This window comes from Abramis brama (assembly GCF_963993115.1).
Source record: "Abramis brama genome assembly, chromosome: 13".
In the NCBI taxonomy this organism is placed as follows: domain Eukaryota; kingdom Metazoa; phylum Chordata; class Actinopteri; order Cypriniformes; family Leuciscidae; genus Abramis; species Abramis brama.
In genome coordinates this window covers 11,743,595-11,765,472 of record NC_139975.1, presented here as the reverse complement: position 1 = coordinate 11,765,472, position 21,878 = coordinate 11,743,595, and the positions used below count along the sequence as shown (strand labels likewise).

The window sequence follows — 21,878 nt, the reverse complement described above, 5'->3', positions numbered from 1 at the left end:
TTCTCGAATGCCCCTCTGGTCCTTCAATTGCATCTAACTGTAAGGATCGTCATCTGATTGTAGGAAAACACCAGCGCTTTTCACACACTTGTCCATGTTTAATCTTATGTGTAATGGAACATAAGGGATTTCCTACAGCGGTACTAGTCTTTCATATCACTTCACAGTCTCTACTCATTGTTTGAAATATAAATGATCAATATTTCATGCTCATGTTTTTTATTTATTTGGTAAGTAGCTGTGTAATGAGCAAGTTAATGTAAAATCATCTTGTCATTATCCCAAAATAAACCCCAACAGGGTGATACAAGATCCTCCTGATCACTGGGTTTGTTTTCTAATTATGACTTGCTGATTGTACATTATGCCTTTTTTTTAATCTGCCTATTAGGCCGTCTTTATTATCGGTTCTTTGTATCTGAGTGAAATGAATGAGTGTGTGTCAAGTCACCTTACAGCTTACAATACAGAAATGGAGAATAAAAATAGCAGGCTCAATCAGGGGGCCAGTCCTCTTCTGGTCAAATTAACGAACATTGTGTGATAATAATTCCAGGCGGTCATATTTGTGGATTTGTATTATTTAAAGTTTTATTATTTAAGCTCCATCTGCTTGAAGATCTGCACACATCACGGCAGCATTTGATGTTCATTTATATTATTATTGTCTTTTTCTCTGCAGAACCTGCAGTTGTTGGGGGCCACAGCCATTGAAGATAAACTTCAAGACAAAGTACCAGAAACTATCGAGACCCTCATGAAAGCCGACATTAAGATCTGGATCCTGACTGGAGACAAACAGGAGACCGCCATCAACATAGGTGAGAAAAACATATAATGGATTGTTTGTATTGATATACACAGATAGCTTCAAGAAACCTGTGGGCTTCATTTTTCTTATTTTAGTTCTCTTTAGCTCTTTAGGTTTTTTTCTTATATTTTGACATTAACCAGTGAGTATTTCCCTCCCTAATTTAAATGATCAAAAATATACACAATCCTTCCCCAAACCTCTCTCGCTCTTACACTCAAACAAACATAGCCCTTCCTGACCGGCTGTCGCACAGGTACAAGGTGTTTGGTTTCTTTCCTCATCCGAAAACTGACGCAACGCATGTGTCCTCGACCCGTCCGTCACTAGTCTGTCCCTACAACCACCACCAGCTTTCAAAACAGGCAATGGTCGCCCCCTCCTATTTTCCTGTGATGTGGCATCTCATATTAGCCCGACAGCTGCGCGACTACCAATGTGGCTTTTGAACGGGCCTCACGTTAAACGCTACAGTCAGAAAAACAGATCCTAACAGAGCGCAGTCTGTGGCCACCTACCAGCACTGATCCTGAATCAGCCCATTGTGCCCACCGGCCAGCTGTGCCACGGCTTGAAAACGTACACGCTCGGAGAGGAAGGGATTTTTACTGGACCTCTGCTTGGCCGGCATGCACTGTAAAATAAAGACGCCCATGTCTGTGTTTACTTTGTATTTTTTGCATTTTTGTAATTTATCATTTGGAGAAATTGGAGGATGACAAGAGTCTTCCAGCTAGTATAGGTTTCCTGAATCCGTTGCCAGCGTCATTAAAATGTGTCTGAGGTGATGTGGACAAATGGACTAGGCCAGCAGTGTTCAAACTTAGTATTTCTTATATAACAACCCATGTATACTGTGTGAGAAAATATTAAGCATCAAATAAGAAAGATACTTATAAAATGTTTAATATTTAAATATAGAAAATATAACAACAATATAATGATAACAATATAATACTTTATCATTGTACTAAAGCAAATTGTTCAAATATCTGGAAAATGTAAGCGCTTCATAATGCCATCATTGTTGAATGTGAATGTAAAAAATATTATATTAACATTTAATATAGCCACACATTAATTTTAATTATGCTTTACCAATTTTATTTTTCTCAAGGGCCTGGATTCCAATTTAAAAAACCCTGCACTAGATTACTATAACATTTTATATTTTAGGACTATGCTATTTAACTATTTTATGCTATTTTTATTTTTATTTTTTTATTTTTTCAGTTATAGATTTTAAAAAAAACTTAAATGTGGCCCAAATCCGATTTTTTTTTGTGTGTGTGTGTGTGTGACAGATCTTTTTTTCTCATGACAGTATGAACAGCACAAACTACATGGAATCTGATCTTATGAATTCCAATTTGTGCCACTTTCAGTTGCTACTGAATCCGATACAGGTCAGATGTTTTGCAATGTGACTTCAGTCTGAACAGCCATATCGGAATTCATGCGACTTTTATGTCACTCTAGATCAACATTCGTCACAATTCTGTGCTCATGGGAGTCACTTCAAAAATGTTACATACCCGACGTTATCAAGACAGTTGCGAAAGGTAGTCAGTGGAAGGACAGTGATGTCAAAACTCATAAGTATTACAGTGATGGCTCTACAAGCAAAACATGAGGGCTTGTATCATAAATGTTTAAAAACTCTGCTCTCTTTTTTCGTATCCTCGTCTTCGTTTTTTTATATTCCCTGTGCATAAATTCGCTCTCTTCGGTGGCAGATCACACTATGAATAAACGCTTAATTGCTTACTTCAGTGTCTCTGTGTTTGCTTCCATATAACAGCTTGCTGCGTGCCGTCCTTTATCGTTCTTTTGCGCATGCGAGTCAGTCCAGTACCATGATCTGTTCGCACTGGAATATGATATTGGCCACATTTAAAACAACAATGTGAACAACTATACGAAAAAAAATCAAATCTCAGTAATAAATCGGAATTAAGCACTAAGGCTCGCAGTGTGAACATAGCCTAACCTCTTTTGTCACTTTCAAAACATGAATCCATACGTTAACACCACAGCATGTTTAAAAATATACGGTTTCTCCATTTCCCACACGTGCGCTCTTCAGAAACATATGAAAAACTATCAGAAGTGAAGTGAACCCCAGCACTGTGAAGTCAAGCACAGTTTAATCTTGGGTTAGCGGGTACTTAGGGCTGTTTGGCTGCCTCTCGCACAGAGTACATGAAACCGCTCCAGTTCTTCTCTCCACACTAGCCCTCTGATGGCCTTATTAATGTATCAGGCCATTAAGCAGAGAGTTGGAGCGAGGACATGTGAGCTATCCACACTGTGCTGCTACCGCTGGGCTGTTGCTCCTGGCCACTGGGTGCCACTGTAAAGCCTCAGAGATTAAAGCCCAAACAAACAGCATGCGGCCAACGCAAACAACTCAACATGCCCTCTTCTAACCCACAGCCACTGCCAATAGACAGAATGAAAACCCACCCTGCAGCAGCACAGAGCCAATGCAACCACTGAGTGTAACCTCAATGCCTCCTTTCCAGATTTATACACAACTATGCTGCATCATGCAGGTGTCACAAATGTAAAATCTATCGTTTCTACCAAGGGTGTTTTAGCTTAACTGGGTTGGAGAGGGATGATGTGACATTAGACCACCAGCGGTTAGAATGAAGCTGCGGAAATATGTCAAGGTTTGGGTCACTGTCAGGAAACCAAATCAGTTTTCCACACAGACAGGAAATTTTGGTGAATATGCAAGTTGAAAATCAACAGAAATGGTTTCAACAGGAATGACAGGGCAGGACAGCGGCACACAAATACATGCTAATTCATACTCTTGTTGAATTTGATTAGTTTTGTAATGGCGCGGTCACATTTCCTTAAGGGTGAAATGTGTCATCTTTTTTTTTTCTGTTGAAATGTGCAAATTCAGATACAAGGCAACTATTCACCAACTTGGGACCTTGTTTGGGAAACCTGTTTTGGTACGGTGTCACTACTAGTGGCACAAAATTACATGCCTTACGTTTAATGGTGTAAATTATTATCTCTTATACTAACTAACATTGTTATTGGATTTAATGAGTGAAGTTGACATGTACAAGTTTCATAGACCATTTGGGAGCAGAAGTCACAGTTACATCACTTGTAGGGGTGTCAGAGTCAGTGACAGAGTGCAAGCATATTTATCTAAAAAGCTTCGGAATCATGAATACTTTTATTCTGGTGTCACCTTTGTCCTGTGCATTGGGTTATCAGCACCAAGTCCAAGCCTATTCATTTCCAACACCAATGATATACCAAATTTATAATTTTAATCAACAGTAAAAAAAAAAAAACCCTTTTACCATGTCTCACAATAATATCGTATCGAAGTTCAGTATCGTGATATGTATCGAATCGTGACACGAGGGTATCGATATTAGGGAATCACTTATAGCTGTGCGTGCATTGTGGTGGCAGAAAAACAGTGGTAACAAGTGGAGGAAATCCACAGAATAAGAAAAAAAATGTTGGATGTCAGAATCGGAAAGAAAAAATGATTCTTCATTTTTATAGAATACTGTCATCGAAGACGGCCTTTAAAGCTAAACGCTGACGTTTATGGTTGCAAGCCTGATGAAACCTGTGATTAGTTTACTACTAAAGCACAAATTTGATGTAAACATAAGTCTACATAGTATTCACATATGCAGTTCATAGGAGACAATGTATTAGTCCTCCAGTTACACCATGAAATATTTTAACCTATAACACTTTACATGGATAACATTTAAACGCATAACATTTTTAACTCGTATCACAATTCTGGAAAGAAAGTCAGAGTTGCGGGATATAAACTCACAGTTCTGAGGAAAAAAGACAGAATAACAAGTTTATATCTCGCAATTCAGATTCTTCTCAGAATTGTGAGATATACTGTAAAATCTAAATTACCTTTTTTATTCTTTTATTCTGTGGCTTTATATAATGTCATGGTATAAAGTTCATGACAGCAGCAACATTTATGAATTTATTTCTAATCTCTAACCCAGTCTTCATGATGCTTCCAAGATCAAGTCATTATTACATGTCAGTGAGTAGCCTTGGTAGGCAGAAGACATTAGGTCAGTCCGATACATAATTACTTGATGCAATTTAAGTTAACTACTGCTTTTAGACTATTCTTGTCTTTGGGCGGCAGTGGCTCAGTGGTTCATGTAGGTTGTCTACAAACCGAAAGATTGGTGGTTCAATCCCCGGTTCCACCTGACCAAGTGTCGAGGTGTCCATGAGCAAGACACCTAACCCCAGCTGCTCCCGATGAGCTGGATGGCGCCTTGCATGGCTGACACCGCCGTCTGTGTGTGAATGGGTGAATGTGAGGCTATGTAAAGCGCTTTGGTGGCCATAGGTCTGTGAAAGCGCTATATAAATGCAGTCCATTTACCATTTTACAGTAACACTTATTTAACACTAGTGTTCCAGTGACTCTTGCCATCTAAAAGCACACACACACAAACTGTTCCCTGTGGACATCGCTCCCCAAATACTGAGGTGTCGGCAACCTATTAAACCGCAAGTGGACGTGTTCCACCCTTTATGTTGTTTAGACACATCCTGATGGATGATGGGATGCCGTGTTTTTTTATCGGACTGCTGTCAGCTTTCCAGTTGTGATCTCATACGAACAGCGAACAAGCATGTTAAAACCAATGCAATGTGGGAGTCTTAAACTCAGGTCTGCTGTAAACTTTAATCACAATATGTGCTTTTCACTCCTCAATTAGTCATTTCTTTCATCTGTTTCTGTGGTTACACATCGCATATCTTTGTAATGTTGATGTATTGCTAAAATACTACGTTGCGGCGAGCCATTTGTCACATGTTCGAATGCCAAACGAGGTGTTTTTTCCCCACAAACATACCATATGCTTTCAGGCTTAGTGAGAGGTTTAAGTAATGAGTTTTCCTTTTTTTTGTCTTGTAGGACACTCCTGCAAACTGCTCACGAAGAACATGGGCATGCTGGTGATAAACGAGGACACCCTGGATGTGAGTATTGAGTCAGAGGTGTATGTTTATTTGAAAAACCAGTTACATGTCACCATTTATAACACAAGCTCTGAGAAGAGATGAAAAGACACGGCAGCTGACGGATCACTTCAGGGCCCCCCGCACATCAAAGCATGTGACATAATTCCCAGTGCGACTCTCTTCCAGAACAGTTATAGATTTTGCTTTGAGTTTTCATCCAAAGCATTCCCCTCCGGTTTCTGTCTTTGCTCTCTTACTTTTTCTCTGAAAGAAATTAACAAAGTGTTACAGTGGGGCCCAAAAGTCTGGAGCACTACTGTAAATGCTGCTTTTTTGCATTTGTATCATTTTGATTGAAAAGTCTACTAATTGTTTTATGTTAGACTACTGTTCTAAAGTTTGGTCAGTAATTTTCAAGGATGGAATTAAATTTATCAGAAGTGACAGAAAAGAATAGTCTAATTCTAATGAAAATAGTCTCACAGTTTCCACAAAAATATTAAATAGCACAAATTTTTCAAAATGTATGATAATCAGCACATTAGAATGATTTCTGAAGAATTATGTGACATTGAGGTCTGGAGTAATGGCTGCCTTAACTTAAGAGAAACTTAAGAACATAGAACTTAATACTAAATAGCTTTATAATAGAAGCTTGTGAGTAAACCTTGTAACGCCAGTGGATCCTCGAACTGTCGGCAAAACCGCATACAGTAGCTATAGATTTCACCCGCCTCAATAGTGAATGAAGTGCTGCACACATTTTGGAGACCGTCTCTGCTTGTTTCCATTGTATCCATTATTACTTTGGGACCTCGCTGTATTTGTTGTTCAGATGGAGCTTATAGGAAAGAGAGGGATGTGTTTGCACCGCAAGGAGCCGTTTAAAAGACGGGAAGGGGCCTTGTACTTAAAACAGAGGTTTGGGACCCTCTTTCATATACACACATGCACGCGGTACAGGCCAATAACTCCCTGATGGGAGAATCTATTCTGTTGACTATGAAACCGAAAAGCCATCCGCTTTAAAAGAAGGAAACCATTTGAAACGTGCACACCTTCACCCTACAGGTCAGCTGGCCCCTGCAGGGAGGGTCTTGTCTGTTGTATGTGGAAGTTAAGGGCTCTAGAAACCATTTCACGCTGCTTGCGCACATGCAACGTAACCCCTGATCGGGTGGAGCCAGTCCCGCTGCGGGGGGGGTGGGGTTTAGGCGATGACGGATGTCTCTCAGTCTGTCAAACAGCCGTTTATCGTGATAGATGGAGCAAAAGAAAAAGGGGAGAGAAATAAGAGGCGTTCTCCATAAAGCAGACAGCCGCCATTTGAAATGTCAGCGCCTGGTCTCCCATGCATATGCACACGCTTATACAACGCACGAAAAGAAAACAAGGAGGAATTCTCCGAGCGCTCAGAGGTCCGGCAGTGGTGGGATTCACTGTGCTCTCACATTGCAGGAGAAAACAGTCCACCTCCCTTCCCCTCGGTCCTTCTCTTGTTTTTTTGCGTTTAACAGATTCAACATATTAAGGAAAACAAGATGGATGAAGGAACCCAGTCATCCGGCCCGGAGAGAGGGGTTGAGTTCTTCACCGGACGTCTGAGTGGGGTTCATTATCTCAGTGGAGGAAAATGCAAGGCACTTTGGGATAGGTCAAAGAACAGTAACTCAATAATCACATTAAATATGCGGCAGACCGCAGTTCTTTCTGCTGCTCACAGATGAAAGAGAGCTATAGTTTGCAGATAAGCTGAGAGAATGGAGAGATTGTGGAAGAGTACAAAGGAGGAAAGAAATGGGGGTAAAAATAGAGATACTGCAAAGCACAAAGCGTGTCTTTTACTTTCATTTAAAAGAACAATTTTCTTGCCTTTATAGCTTTTAATGTGTCCTCTTTTGAAGTCCATTTATAATGTTAGTGAGTTTCATGAACCAGTACAGTCATAATTTAATTTCAGCCCCTTTACAGGTTGCTGAAAGCGATTACTGTTGGTTGCTAGTTGACGGGCCCACACCAAATTTGTGCTTGCGAAATAATTTTTGTCATTATCACTATTTGGTTTTCATTCATTCTTAACAATAGAAGTTGTTTTCTCAAGATCTCGATTTAATTTTCTTCTGATCTCATAAAAAAAAGTGAATCTCAAATTTAAAAGTTTATCTCAACAAAAATTTCCTTGTGCTCTTAGTTATTTTGTTGATCACAATTTTATTGTGATCTCAACTTAGTTGGGTTTTTTTTTCTTTTTTATCTATAAGTCATGAGAGAACAATAACAAGTCATAACCCTGATGAGCTGTTTCTGCCATTTAGATTCAGGCATTTCTGTAAAAGGCTTTTCAAAGCGCCTAAATCAGCTGTTATCTGCTGGATCTTGGCAGTGTGTAGAAGCGCTCATGCACTGTATATCCCTCTGATGCCTTCTGCCCACTTGCAAAGCAAACACTCTTGAGTCATCACGATTTGGTATGCTCGCACAACCATAACACAGAGACCTGTTTAAGCCGGGCTTCCTAAGTGGAGACTGGGAAATGGCGACTTGTGAGGAAATGGAGACATTGTCCTCTCATTAGTCTTCATAAGCCATCTTATCATCTGATCTTATACTTTTGCAGACTTACATATAGTATATACACACATGAGGACACCTATGGAATGAAGGCCACATATTAGAGAAGCTCTTACAGCTGCACTTCTCTCTCGTTCTCTGAAACCTGAGGCTTCTCTCTCTCTAAACCCTTGGCTTCTCTCTCTAAATATTTCCTTTGAGCTTGGGTTTCAGAGTCTTGTTATGCCAGGGGAATGTTGATTGGTCCCCGAGGTGTAATCTCACTACCCTTAGGCATCTGCCCTCCTCAACACACATGCACACACACATTCAGGTGATCATCAGCACTGAACATAGTACTGTTAGACATCTATAATGGGATATCCCTGCATGTGCTAAAAACCCAACCAAACTCTGGAAAGGGCAGGACACATTCTCTCACAGTGCTTGTCTTGTTTTCTTGTTTCCTGTTTGTTTTTTTTTGTCCTGTTCTTGTTTCCTGTTTTTGTTTTTTTCCTGTTTTGTCTTGTTTTGCTTTATTTTGTCATTATCATCCAATAGTGGGTATTTAACTTTGGTATTTCGTTTCTGCCTAATTTAAGGTTTAGATCTTTGTCAAAAGCAGCAGTGTATCTCCATCTTTCACCATTGCAGTTTTTAGTGTTTAATAATAAATAACTTTTTAAAATAACACTGCTATCAAAAGTAACATTCATTTCTGCATTTATATATGTATGTGTGTGTGTGTGTATGTGCGTATATGAATATATATTCAATTCAATTTCAGTTCACATTTATTTGTATAGCGCTTTTCACAATACATATCATTTCAAATCAGCTTCACAGAAAATGAATGTCTACATTACAGCTTAGATTGATCAGTTAACAGAGGTGACTGTGTCCAAGTAATGTATTTCAGAAATGTACATATACAAATCTCACAGTTAGCTAATAATTTATTGATTTAAACAATGTATTAATTTAAGGCGGAAACAATTAGATCATTGAAGTAGGCCTAATGAATTCATGTTGTTAACAAATGATTAGGATATATAGAAAATGTATACATTTAAAAATGATTTATTCACATATTTATTTGTGTGTGTGTGTATATATATAGAGTGAGAGAGAGAGAGACAGAGAGACAGAGAGAGAGAGAGTATATTACACTCCTCTTTCATTACTATTGCAGTTTTTATTGTTTTAAAAAATATTGTTTATTATTATTATTACTATTACAAAGCTCTATATGTTTATAAAATATTAAATCTGATTAATTATTAATTATATTATATCATATTACATTACATTAGTATAAATTGATATACTGTAACATTTTTCACTTTTCTGTAACATCAGCAGCTTTTTGGTATTGGTCATATTTTCTGTGGATTTCTACTGTGTACTTAAAGGACAATTCCAGTGAAAAATGAACCTAGGGGTATTTAACACATGGTTACCGAGTCGATCGTTCCCTGCGATGCGTTTTCATGAAAATCGAATGTATAGAGTTTTATCTTTAAAAACAGTATAGCTCATAGCAGTAGTATATGGGGCACAGAGTAAGTAAAATTAAATCGCTAGTTAATACCACTAACAAGGCTCAAAATAGCCTCACACTAACACGGTAGCATAATGAGGGTCCTTACATACAAACCGAAGCATTGAGAACTTTGTTAGTGTACAGACAGTTTAATAAGAAGATACTTTATAAAGACAGTACATTACGCGTTTACATCCAGGATCCATCTTGGAAAACAGTCTCGACTAATCGAGCCACGAACGCCGTGCTACGTTAGATTTCACAAACGTAACTCCTATCGACCAGCTATCCTATCGACGGCGTTCGTGGCTCGATTAGTCGTAATGTACTGTCTTTATAAAGTATCTTCTTATTAAACTGTCTGTACACTTACAAAGTTCTCAATGCTTCGGTTTGTATGTAAGGACCCTCATTATGCTACCGTGTTAGTGTGAGGCTATTTTGAGCCTTGTTAGTGGTATTAACTAGCGATTTAATTTTACTTACTCTATGCCCCATATACTACTGTTATGAGCTAATCTGTTTTTAAAGATAAAACTCTATACATTCGATTTTCATGAAAACGCATCGCAGGGAACGATCGACTCGGTAACCATGTGTTAAATACCCCTAGGTTCATTTTTCACTGGAATTGTCCTTTAAGGGACGATAGAGTTAACTTCAAATGTCTGTGTCATTAAGCCAAATGTGATGTTATTTAGATAGCTAGGTTTAAAAAATGTCAACAGTGGAGAAAAAGTCTGAAGAGAATCGAAACAAGTGAGTTAAAGTTAGTTAAACTATTAGACAAAGAGAAACACTCGAAGAACAAATGCATTTGCAAAAGTCGCTTTGTCGCGTCCGGTGTAGACACTGTGTCAGACCTGCTGATAGGTAATATAGGGGAAACCCCTTTTTTTTGTAGTTGTGTCCAGATACAGTATGAGGTGTTCCCTCTACACCCAGAATTTGGATCATTTTATGAGTGCCCTATCGTTCCAGCACATGAGAGGCAGCAGATGTGTGATTTTATGTGAAATTTATATGAAGTACAGCAGCATTCCTAATCCAAACAAAGAAGCGTCCTCCCACACGTCCCGAATCCTTACAATAACAGCTTCTTACTACGAGGTATATTTTCTGCTGAAAGTACAATTTTCGCCATTAAAACTTCGTCTAAAACAACAGTCAGGTCAAGTCAAAGATCCCAATTTTTCTTTGGCCCAGTCAGTGTTCATTAAGATCTTGCAGGTTTAATCAACACACAGAAATATTCCTGGCTCCCGATTTGAGCCCATGCAGCTGGGACAGAACATTCCTTTAAAATAACCCCTAAACCCAGACGTATGCTCTCTTCGATTGCTTTAACAAAACGAGAGCGCGAGAAGAGGGAGGTCTGCAGCTTTGCTAGTGCTCAGGGTAAATTCCCATACTGTTGTGTTTCCTGGTCATGGCCATTGAAAGGCCTTGTTCTAACAAACGAACCATCACACCCAGCTTTGGCTTTACTCTCTCCGTAATGAAGCGTGCCGTATGTGCGTTCTCACTTTGATGCCCTGTGCATTGACAATAAACAGACGTAAACCCCATGTGCAGAAGTGTCTGGTACTCTGCTTGCAAAATCCCATGTTATTATTGGGACTGATTACCTTGGCGTCGAAAAAGAAAAGGGGGAAATTATCCTAGTGTTCATGTGTGGTTTCTCATCAGACATCTCTGAACAGTTTTATGATTTATTGCATTACAAATCCCTATCATAATGAATTCATTCTTTTGAGTTGCACGGGTTTCAGAGAAATATTTACATTCCGGCTGATTTAGTCAGGTATACAATTGTAATAGTGTCATTTCACATGAAATGTTTATCAATATTATACGTTATTCTGTTCATGTTTGTGTGCAGGGTACCAGGGAGACCCTTAGCCATCACTGCGGCATTCTGGGAGATGCTCTGCACAAGGAAAACGACTTCGCTCTCATCATAGATGGGAAGACGCTGAAGTACGCCCTCACTTTCGGGGCACGCCAGTATTTCCTGGATTTGGCTCTTTCCTGCAAGGCTGTGATATGCTGCAGGTATGTAACTGTACCTGGAGAATGAGTTGAAAATCAGAAGCAATAACTTACTAACAGTAACAAACGCTTACAGAGTATTACAACAAATATTAAAGATCCATTGTGCCAGGGGTTTTCAAAATGGGGGCCAAATGGGGGTCCATGAAAAATGTGAGAGAAAAAAGATTAAGTGCTATACAAATAATACAACTACATTTGAATTGAGATATTTCTTTTATATTTTAATATTGGGCATAAAAAACATAGAACTTAAGTGGGTACTTGAAAGTAAATATTATCCAGATAATATTTCAGTTTCTTTTGCCTTAAGTACAGTGCCAAATAAAAGTTAATAATTAAATTTTGGACGCGAAAGTCTTTTTAAAATATAATGCTTGTCAGCTCCCTTTATATTTTATGAAGGAGGTCCATCACAAGGGCATCATTGTATTTGATTGTCTTTGACATCAGAAAGTTTGAAAACATTTTTCAGTTTAACTATTGCTACAAATGAAAGCAAGAGGTATTTTTCCAGGGTCCAAGTAGAGGGAAAAATTTTGAAATTATGCTTAGGTTTACATACATATATGTAGATGTAGTTTTATAATGAAAGTGTCCAATTATTAAAACATTTCTCTGTAATCAGATGCTGTTTTAAATGTTTCCATTGTTGAACCAAAATACACAGGAAGTTATACTGTCATTCTCTGCTTAAATTTTTACTATTTCACAGGTGGGTGTAAATATCTTTGTAGGTTAATAACCCTTTTTGCCCTCCGGGGAACTGACGGCATCACTGGCCATTTTTTTACACTTACAAAAACATCAAGTGACTGGCAGACAATTACAGGGAATTGCCGCTGCACTGTTTAAGGAACAAATTACCTTCCCTTTAGGTCACAACCTTCCCAATAAACATAATTATACTAGCTCTCAAAGCAGCAATTTACTAATGAGTGTTATTTTTTTATAATAGTGGATTGTGAATATCTGACAGACATTCTGACTACAAAGGTAAACTGTGTGTTAGCAGGCTAGAATGAACCATTCCAAAAAAACGCTACACAGAGAAAGAAACATATGAGGAACCAATTGAGCGTGACAAGTATCTGCCAAAAATCAGTGTCAATTTCCAGAAACAACGCACACCACAGGTGTCACAGCCATTATGCAATGCGTGATGTAATCTATCCGCTCTGCTTTTGCTCACTACACACACACACACACACACACGGACAGCCACACGGTGTCCAGTGGAGAACAGATTTGTGCCTGTTGATGAATAAACGTTAAACTGACTCTAGAGGTCTCCTGCTATATCGTCAGCAATCTCCGGTTCACTGGAGAGTCTTACATCACTCTACGTTCATTGCTTATAGGATGACCTGTGAATGTTAAGCCAGGGTAAAACCCCTGAGGAGCTTTTCTAGCCAAACGCGAGACCTTAATTTAATTTGCTGACATGGATGATGCAGTACTGTAATGCGCTGCTAACATTTGTATATGTTTTTTAAAAGTCAGAGATTCTGGGCTCAGGTCGGCCATCTTCTTAATCGCAGATTAGCCCGGTTTGGGCATCTTTAAGGTGTGGATTCATCCGTTTCTAAATATTATAGTCAGTTTTCTCACACTCAGGAAAACCTGAAAAAATATCCAACTTGTCCTTTCCAGGCTTGGAAAATGAATAAGTCCTGGAAAAGTCCTGGAACTTTCTATAGCAAATAGACATTTTTCAAGTTTTCTGGTTTCTCTAAAATATTTAAACATTTAAATATCAGTTTGTGAGTCACTTGTTCCTTTAATTCAGTCCCCCCTAAAAAAAAAAAAAAAAATCTAATTACTAATTAGTGAATCAGAGTGATATTTTACAAATCTATCACAAATGAATGAATAGGGATCACACTCCAATTATTTTAAAGAAAGAAATACTTTTCAGCAAAGTCCATTCAAATTAATTGAAAGTGTAAGTAAAAACTTTACTTTTACAGAAAGTTTATATTTCTAATAAATGCTATGTTTTTTAGTTTTTTTTTAACTTTCTATTCATCAAAGAATCCTAAACATTCTGAAAATGTATCATGGTTTCCACAAAAATTGTAAGCAGCACAACTGTTTTGAATGCCGATAATAATAAGAAATGTTTCTTGAGCAGCAAATAATCAAATAATTGATCATTTCTGAATGATCATGTGACACTGAAGACTGGAATAATGATGCTGAAAGATTTGGCTTTGCTATCACTGGAATAAATTTACATTTTCAAATATGTATTCAAATAGAAAAAAAATTCTTTCTTTCTCCCCTTTTTAAAGACTAAAAAAGGGTTGCATTTTTCTTTCGAAAGACTACGATGGGAAAGTTTCTAAATGGTAACCAGAAGCAATCGTTTTAGGTGCAAATTTACAATTTGAGCAGTGAATTTTAGTATGAGAGTTTGCAGTCCTCTTTTAACCTCTCTTTTTGAAGACACAAATTCATCATATGACGTTGAGATGTGACGACAGCTGTTGAGGTCGCAACACACGGCTAAGAAATCATATGGTTGTCAGCACTAATAATTGGCAACAAGAAAAATTGCTTCAGATCCCTCTTTAAATGGACCATTGCAAATACGCAATTATGCTGTAAATACCCAATTTTTTCCCTTGTGAAAAGATATAAAATGTCAATTTCAGCCATAGAGAAATGTTAAAACAAATGTTTTAACATCAAAGCAAAGATTACGCAATTTTTATTTATTTAATTATTATTATTTTCTTTTTTTTGCAGAGTTTCGCCTCTGCAGAAGTCTGAGGTTGTTGAGATGGTGAAGAAACAGGTGAAAGTGATCACTCTGGCCATTGGCGATGGAGCCAATGATGTGGGCATGATCCAGACCGCCCATGTGGGTGTTGGCATCTCTGGAAATGAAGGACTGCAGGCTGCCAACTCATCAGACTACTCTATTGCACAGGTGAGAAACCATCAAATTACACATACCTGCAGGAAGAAAGAATAAGAAAACGACAATGAAATTTAAATTACTGAGAAATTATTATGAAAACAAAATAAAAAATGTGTATATATATATAAATTCTTCTAAAACTGAAGCAAGTATCTGTTCCCCATGTAAACTAACACTTCTGTCTCATGTCACTACTATGCAACTCCCAGAAAATGAATCTGGTTCTAGATTATGAATCTAGGTTGAAAGGTTAAAACCTGTGGCTCATAGATTCTGCAGTATGAGATGCCAAAACAGGTCGGTCAGATCAGTTTACATAGCTGGGGTGTTCTCTTACTCAAACCCCTACTGATGGCGAAACGAGACCTGTCCTTCTTATGTAAACTTAATTAAAAGATGTTTTGTAATTCACAGATTTTGATACAGCATAATCTTCATTGTTCGTTAAGCAAAAGAAGAGCTCAAGTGTCGCGGATCGCTGTCAACATTGCTCTCTTTTGCTGATCTTTTTCCCTTGTGTCACATTGTTTTGTGCAGTTCGTGGAAACATCCCTCCTCACACTTGTTTTTCTATACTGCCCCGAGCCGTCCGTTCACTGGCCTCATGCATCGGATTACTCAAGAAAGCATCTTGTCTTTTCTTAAGTGCCCTCGTCATATTGTAGGTAGTGGCGGGTGGAGGTGGTGGGGAATGCGGGTAGGTTCACAGAAAGTCACCTGAACTGCCTTCCAGCAAAATGGCTCGTATGTGATGTGCTGGATCAGACGTCAAACTTTTATGTACACTACTGTCAGCTAGTATGCATGCACCATCTTAATCCAGTGTTGTTTTGCACTGTAAGGCTTTTCACAATGTTGCTTCTCATCAATTGTTAAACTAGATGAAGATCTTAAACATACTATGTCTACTATTTACGTGTGTGTGTGTGTGTGTGCATATACTGTACAGACCCTTTCCAAAAAAAAAATAATATCATGGAAAAGTTTATTTATTTCCATAATTCCATTCAAAACGTTAAACTTCCATAGATTATAGATTCAGGGCCAACAACTTAAATGATTTCAAGTATTTAGTTGTTTATTTGTACATAATTTGGGCTTCCAGCTTTCAAAAAATTTGAATATTACATGAAATCACACAGTAATTACACAGTGATACCATGGTCATTGAACCAGGTTTTGGTTATTTTGGCAGTGTGGGCAGGTGCAAATCCTGCTGGAAAATGAAGGAAGCATGAAGTGCTCTGAAAATGTCCTGGTAGACGGCTGTGTTGACTCTGGATTTAATAAAGCACAGTGGACCAAAGTCCTCTTTTCTGATGAGAGCAAATTTTGCATCTCATTTGGAAACCAAGGTCCCAGAGTCTGGAGGAAGAATGGAGAGGCACACAATCCAAGATGCTTGAAGTCCAGTGTGAAGTTTCCACAGTCTGTGTTGGTTTGGGGAGCCATGTCATCGTCTGGTGTTGGTCCACTGTGCTGTCCACTCAACGCAGCCGTCTACCAGGACATTTTCAGAGCACTTCATGCTTCCTTCAGCAGACAAGCTTTATGGAGATGCTGACTTCATTTTCCAGCAGGATTTGCACCTGCCCACACTGCCAAAATAACCAAAACCTGGTTCAATGACCATGGTATTACTGTGTAATTACTGTGTGATTTCATGTAATATTCTAATTTTTTGAAATCCTGTTTTCGTGGGTTTTATGAGCTGGAAGCCCAAATTATGTACAAATAAACAACTAAATACTTGAAATCGTTTAAGTTGTTGGCCCTGAATCTATAATCTATGGAAGTTTAACGTTTTGAATGGAATTATGGAAATAAATAAACTTTTCCATGATATTCTAATTTTTTGGAAAGGGTCTGTATACAGACACGCACGCTGCCCAGCCAACAAAAGTCGCTGTTTGGATTTAAATAGCAAATGCTTAAGAATCTATGATTGGATCATTATTGCAGTGATTATTATGTTTCTAGCATGTTATATGTTTGGCAACAGTTCTTTTTAATCCTAACTGATGGTGTGTGTAGCTTTTCAGTTCTTAAACAACCATGTAGAAATACACATCATGGCCATATTCCAGGATGACAATGTCAAGATTCATCAGGCTCAAATTGTGAAAGAATTGTTGTGATGTTATTTCCAGGATGTATGTATGTAATCTCTTTCACAGACTACTGGTGCTGCACCATCACTGCTGTATTACAGTAATTTGTGTTGAACCCCGGGTCTTTATTTTTGTTTGGGGTGTGCTTTGAAGATGTGATTATATTGTTTATGTGATGGATAAATCAGTATGCAGGAACACTGCAGTTCTTTATCCTGTGCTTCAACCCCATGTCAGGCCCTCTAAAGATCCACTGTAGTCTGTCTGTCATCAACTCGCTCTCCTCACATCCAGAGGTCAAACAACCCCTGTGCCCCTCAAAGGCCCTCCATACCCCTTACATTCCACCCTGCTGTTCCTGCCTTCGTATGAGTGACCCAGCTGTTTGTTTTACAGGAATGATGTTTATAGCATTGTCACATTCAGGGTGCTCTTGAGGAAATAAAACATGGCATCCCTAGACAACGATAGCGCCTTTGATCATGTTTACATGCAACACATTACTTGTTTACACTGTCATGGAGGGTCCAGTAAGCCCCTAATCTTGAGCACCTGTACAAGTTCAGCTGTCTGCAATAGGTTATAGTGAGTGTGTTTAACATGCACAAACTTACATCCGTTACACTTTGCAGCTGATAGCATGTCGGTTGTGTTCTTTTATTGGTTCAATTTCATGAACTGAAAACAATTTATATAGATTTATCCCCAGTATCCTGATTTTGCTCTACATGTAAACATCTTTATCAGCATTAGGGGGGCTTATTTAGTGATTTTGACGATTTTATGAATTTTCAGCATGTTGTTTTGCATGTAAAATCACACAGTATTCAGATTCACTCTCTCCACCTAAGCAGAACTGTGCTGTGAAGCAAAAGTGGCATTTTGGTGCTGAGCCTGTTTTTGGCATGTAGCGTGCCAAACTCTGCAGAAATGCTCTGTAAATATATTTATCAACACAATCTTTTGTAATATAAGCATTTATGAAGCAACGTTATAAACTGGAGTGAACTACTCATTGACTGTTTGAAAAAAGACATATTTCTGGCTTGGTGAAAGTTAAACACAGTGACAGCAACACAAACAGCACTTTATATTCAGTAAATCTGACAGAATCCAGATGATTTAAGCAGTTTATATCTACAGTTTGGGTGTTGGGTTCCGTTCTGATTAGATTACGTACCATTTGAATGTAATTTTGTTTCTTAGATTTCATGACGAGGAGATTTATAATAATTTTCATTGACCAGCTGGTCAACCTGATAAACTTTGTATAATATAAGGCAGATTTAAAAAAATAATACTTTGTGTAGTAACCCAAAAATCACTTTATTTTCTTTGTAAAGCTGCAAAAGCTTTTCTCTCTTCCTCTGCTTTTCAACAACTAACAAAGTCTTACAAGACAGATTGTTCCTGGAATATGGGTGAGAGAGTGTTAGTCTTGTCCCTGAACTCCAGGCTTCCTGTTGCCCAGCATGGATAAGATTGCCTCTCTATTTTCGAATCCAAAAGCGCTTTCTGTGTTGGCTGTGGAACTGTAGATCTTGTGTAAACGATAGGCCTTAATGAACTTATCTCTGTCCTCCCTTCTCTCTCACAGTTCAAGTACTTGAAGAATCTTCTGCTGGTTCACGGTGCCTGGAATTACAACCGCGTTGCCAAGTGCATCCTGTATTGCTTTTACAAGAACATTGTGCTGTACATTATTGAGGTAAGAAAATCTGTGCACACAATATGAAATTAAGATGATTTTCACCTAAAAATGAAAACTGTCTACTTCACTCTCATGTTGTTTCAAACTCAAGCAACATACAAAATGGATGACTAAGCACCATGCCTGTTATTGCATTAACCATTAATGCCTATTTCAAGGAGATTGAATGACCACTCTTTGATGAAATTAACTGGCATTGCATGCATGTCGGTAGTGGAGAGTCTCCGTCCTGCTGTAGGAATGCGGGGTCTGTCGATGTGAAGCCCACAGGCCATCCATCTCTGATGGTATTTGACAGTTTCCAGGCCTGGTGCTGATAGCCGGTTCAGAGACCTGACCTGACAAGTTAAAGGGCTGCTATCAGCACCAGCTTTATCATGAGGGGCGTTTGGCTGTTTTGATCTATAACACACTTGGTTTAGGAGACATTACACCTTGAGGACAAGCCTTAGGTTTCCTCGAGCTGAAAGAAGAGTTAATAGTTGACTAACGGTCTGGAAGCAGCATTAGACCATTTAAGTCTCTTTATTTAATGTCAAAGGTCTCTGAAATGCATTAAATTGACCTTTGGTCATGCTAGCAGGCAAAATGTAAAGTATGTGACCAGATGTAAACATCATATGTTGCATTTTCCTAGGTGGTGTTGGCTTATGAGTTTGAAAATCATAATTACAATATGATTTGGGTTTGAATAAACTTGCTGAGCAATTTCATTTTTCTCTCTTCACTTCTGGACAAATACAAGACACCTTTTAATCTCTAATGCTACAAAGTAAAGAGTAAAGCATTCACATTAGCTGTGCAGACGATGCTTTATCCATGTGTTTTATCATTCTTGCATAAAATCTTCCCTCTGTAGGCAACTCACTAAGATTTGAAACAGACCAACACCAGTATTCATGAGCTACAATCCCAGCAGAAACATGAGCACTTCAAAAATCCATCTTTTTCCCCCTCGGCCCTTTTGCTCTTGTGTGCCACTTGACCCATGGACCCTTTTCCCTTCATCTTGATTTTGTTTTATGTGCTGTGGTAAATCTCTGAAAAAGCCCCTTAGATTTCTCTCTGTTGGCATCCAGTGCTGCTGTAGGTTGTGAGAACAAGAATGAGGAGATGAATCAGGACTTCAGATGACCATTGATTTCGTCTGCCCTCACTGAATGATACAGGCTTTTTCCTGTTTACACGCTTCTGTGCTGTTTAGATGTGGGAAGCTGCTGTGGTCTTTGTTCATAAATGTAGTGAAGTCATGATGCTTTTTTCCTTTATTTTAAAATTCAGAAATCCGTGGGAATCTCAGAGCCCTGTAGCTGTAAGCAATTATCGCTCAATGAATATGATATTTTAAACATTTTTGGTACAATTCGTGCAGGGTGGCTTTCATGTACTTTTCTTTTGGGTTTTGCCGTGGGGTTGGTGTATTTTGTTCCACAATGAAAGTTCCCCTTGAACACAAACATTTCTGACTGTGATCGCATTTCACACTTGCTCATCAATCAAGAAACAAGCATCTCCTTCCTTCTCTTTTTTTCTTCATTTGCATAAGAAGTGGCACAGGAACAACTACGTCCAGTAAATGGCCTTACCCGAACACACCCTCCGAATACTTCTAGCCACTTTTCCTTTTAGTCCTTTTCTCTTTAAGCTCTGCTTTTGAATCTCCAAGAGAACTGAAGCGCACCCCAGCTCCTGGAGGTGAATGTATCTCCTCCTCAACCCATCTTTTGTTATGAGCAGAAAATGCACTCCCCCTCTCCATAAGGGGCTTTTCGAATATAATAGGCCAAAGCTTTACTGTTTCCTTGCCTCACACCAAAAACACCTCTGTTTTGTAAAGTCCTGACATTCAAGACACTTGCTTCCCAAGGCTCGGTTAAAGGGATACATTTGTCTGCCTAATAGGTTTACATTTTAGTCCGTGAAGACTTTTCTTCATCTAAGTTTTCCAGATTTTAACCTTAAGAAAGTGAAATAAGGATGTTAGTGGCCATTTTAGCCTTCTCAACGTGTGGTTATATGTGCGCATCTTAGATTTATTTTAACCATCCAGTGTTGAAGTCCTAGTACCTTTATCAAGGGTTGTCCACCTGCTGAATTCAAAACAAACCAAGACGTCATTTCAAGGCATCATAGCTGCATTTCTGGCACAGAATTTTTTTAAAGGGTTTTTATTGTGCCCTTTTATGAAGTCTTGATTTTGTTTTTGGGGTGTACTAGAATATGTTTTCATGCTTGATTGTTCAAAAAACACATTATTTTCCACACGCCGATTTCGATGAAGCCCCTCCTTCTGAAATATGAAATGTGCAGTGATTGGTTAGCTGGCCAAGTGTTTTATGATTGTCACTTGCTGGCGCTTGTTTGGGAAATGTCCCGCCCCTCCATAACTGTGAGTTCTTTTCTAGTGTAAATATTAAGGTTGTTTCAAACCAATTCGAGCCCGATTCTGACATTGACGTGCAGAACGGATTTCATGCACAGACTTTGCAAGCACGGATTTCACAGGACATTTCAGAGTGGTGTATTTTTTGTAATTTTCGTATACATTATAGATACGATGTTATCCACCATTTAATTGTGATATTTGTTGGAAAGCTAGGTAATACAAGCAGTAATCGATCACAAAACCATGGTTAATTTTCCTAAGGAGCGGTGAACCATTTTACAAAACTGAGAGCTTACATGAGAAACAGAAAACAAGCTGTTCTCCATAAAATGTGCAACGCACAGATAAATCTTGGAGTTATAATGTTCAGTAACAGTGTTTAAAATAAATAACCACTCTAAGTTCATCAGCCTTAGGAAGGTCAAACAAATGAGTTTTGGAAACATTAGGGGGAAAACAATGCTGACATAACACTATAACATGGCGACAGCACTGTCTTCTGTAATGCAGCTCAACCAGGCCGCGTCCCCTTTTTTGCGCATTCCTTGGGCGGAGATTATTTAAATGAGTACCATTTGTGACTTCAGAAGATTCGTTAAAAAATCGCGTTGTAGTCGAAACGAGCCGTTCGTTGTAGTTCTTGAAAAGGGGATTCTGTTAAATAAAATATCTCCCTTTGGACTTTGAGCTTTGTAACCTTGCAGATCTTTTTTATGCTCAAAAAGCAACATTACTGAATAATTAAAATTGAGAAAGTGGAAAAGCATAATAGGACCCCTTTTAGCAC

General features: G+C 38.5%; 1 protein-coding gene across 3 annotated transcripts in view; it reads left to right on the top strand.

Moving 5' to 3' along the window:
* atp8a1 (ATPase phospholipid transporting 8A1) overlaps positions 1 to 21,878 on the top strand; it is a 131,655-nt gene that overhangs the window by 77,496 nt on the left and 32,281 nt on the right. For all 3 annotated transcript variants that reach the window (XM_084133612.1, XM_084133611.1, XM_084133610.1), the window contains 5 exons: positions 683 to 821; positions 5,766 to 5,830; positions 11,788 to 11,960; positions 14,709 to 14,892; positions 18,592 to 18,702. In XM_084133612.1, coding sequence (XP_083989738.1) covers positions 683 to 821; positions 5,766 to 5,830; positions 11,788 to 11,960; positions 14,709 to 14,892; positions 18,592 to 18,702 — 672 coding nt within the window. The remainder of the gene's footprint in view (positions 1 to 682; positions 822 to 5,765; positions 5,831 to 11,787; positions 11,961 to 14,708; positions 14,893 to 18,591; positions 18,703 to 21,878) is intronic.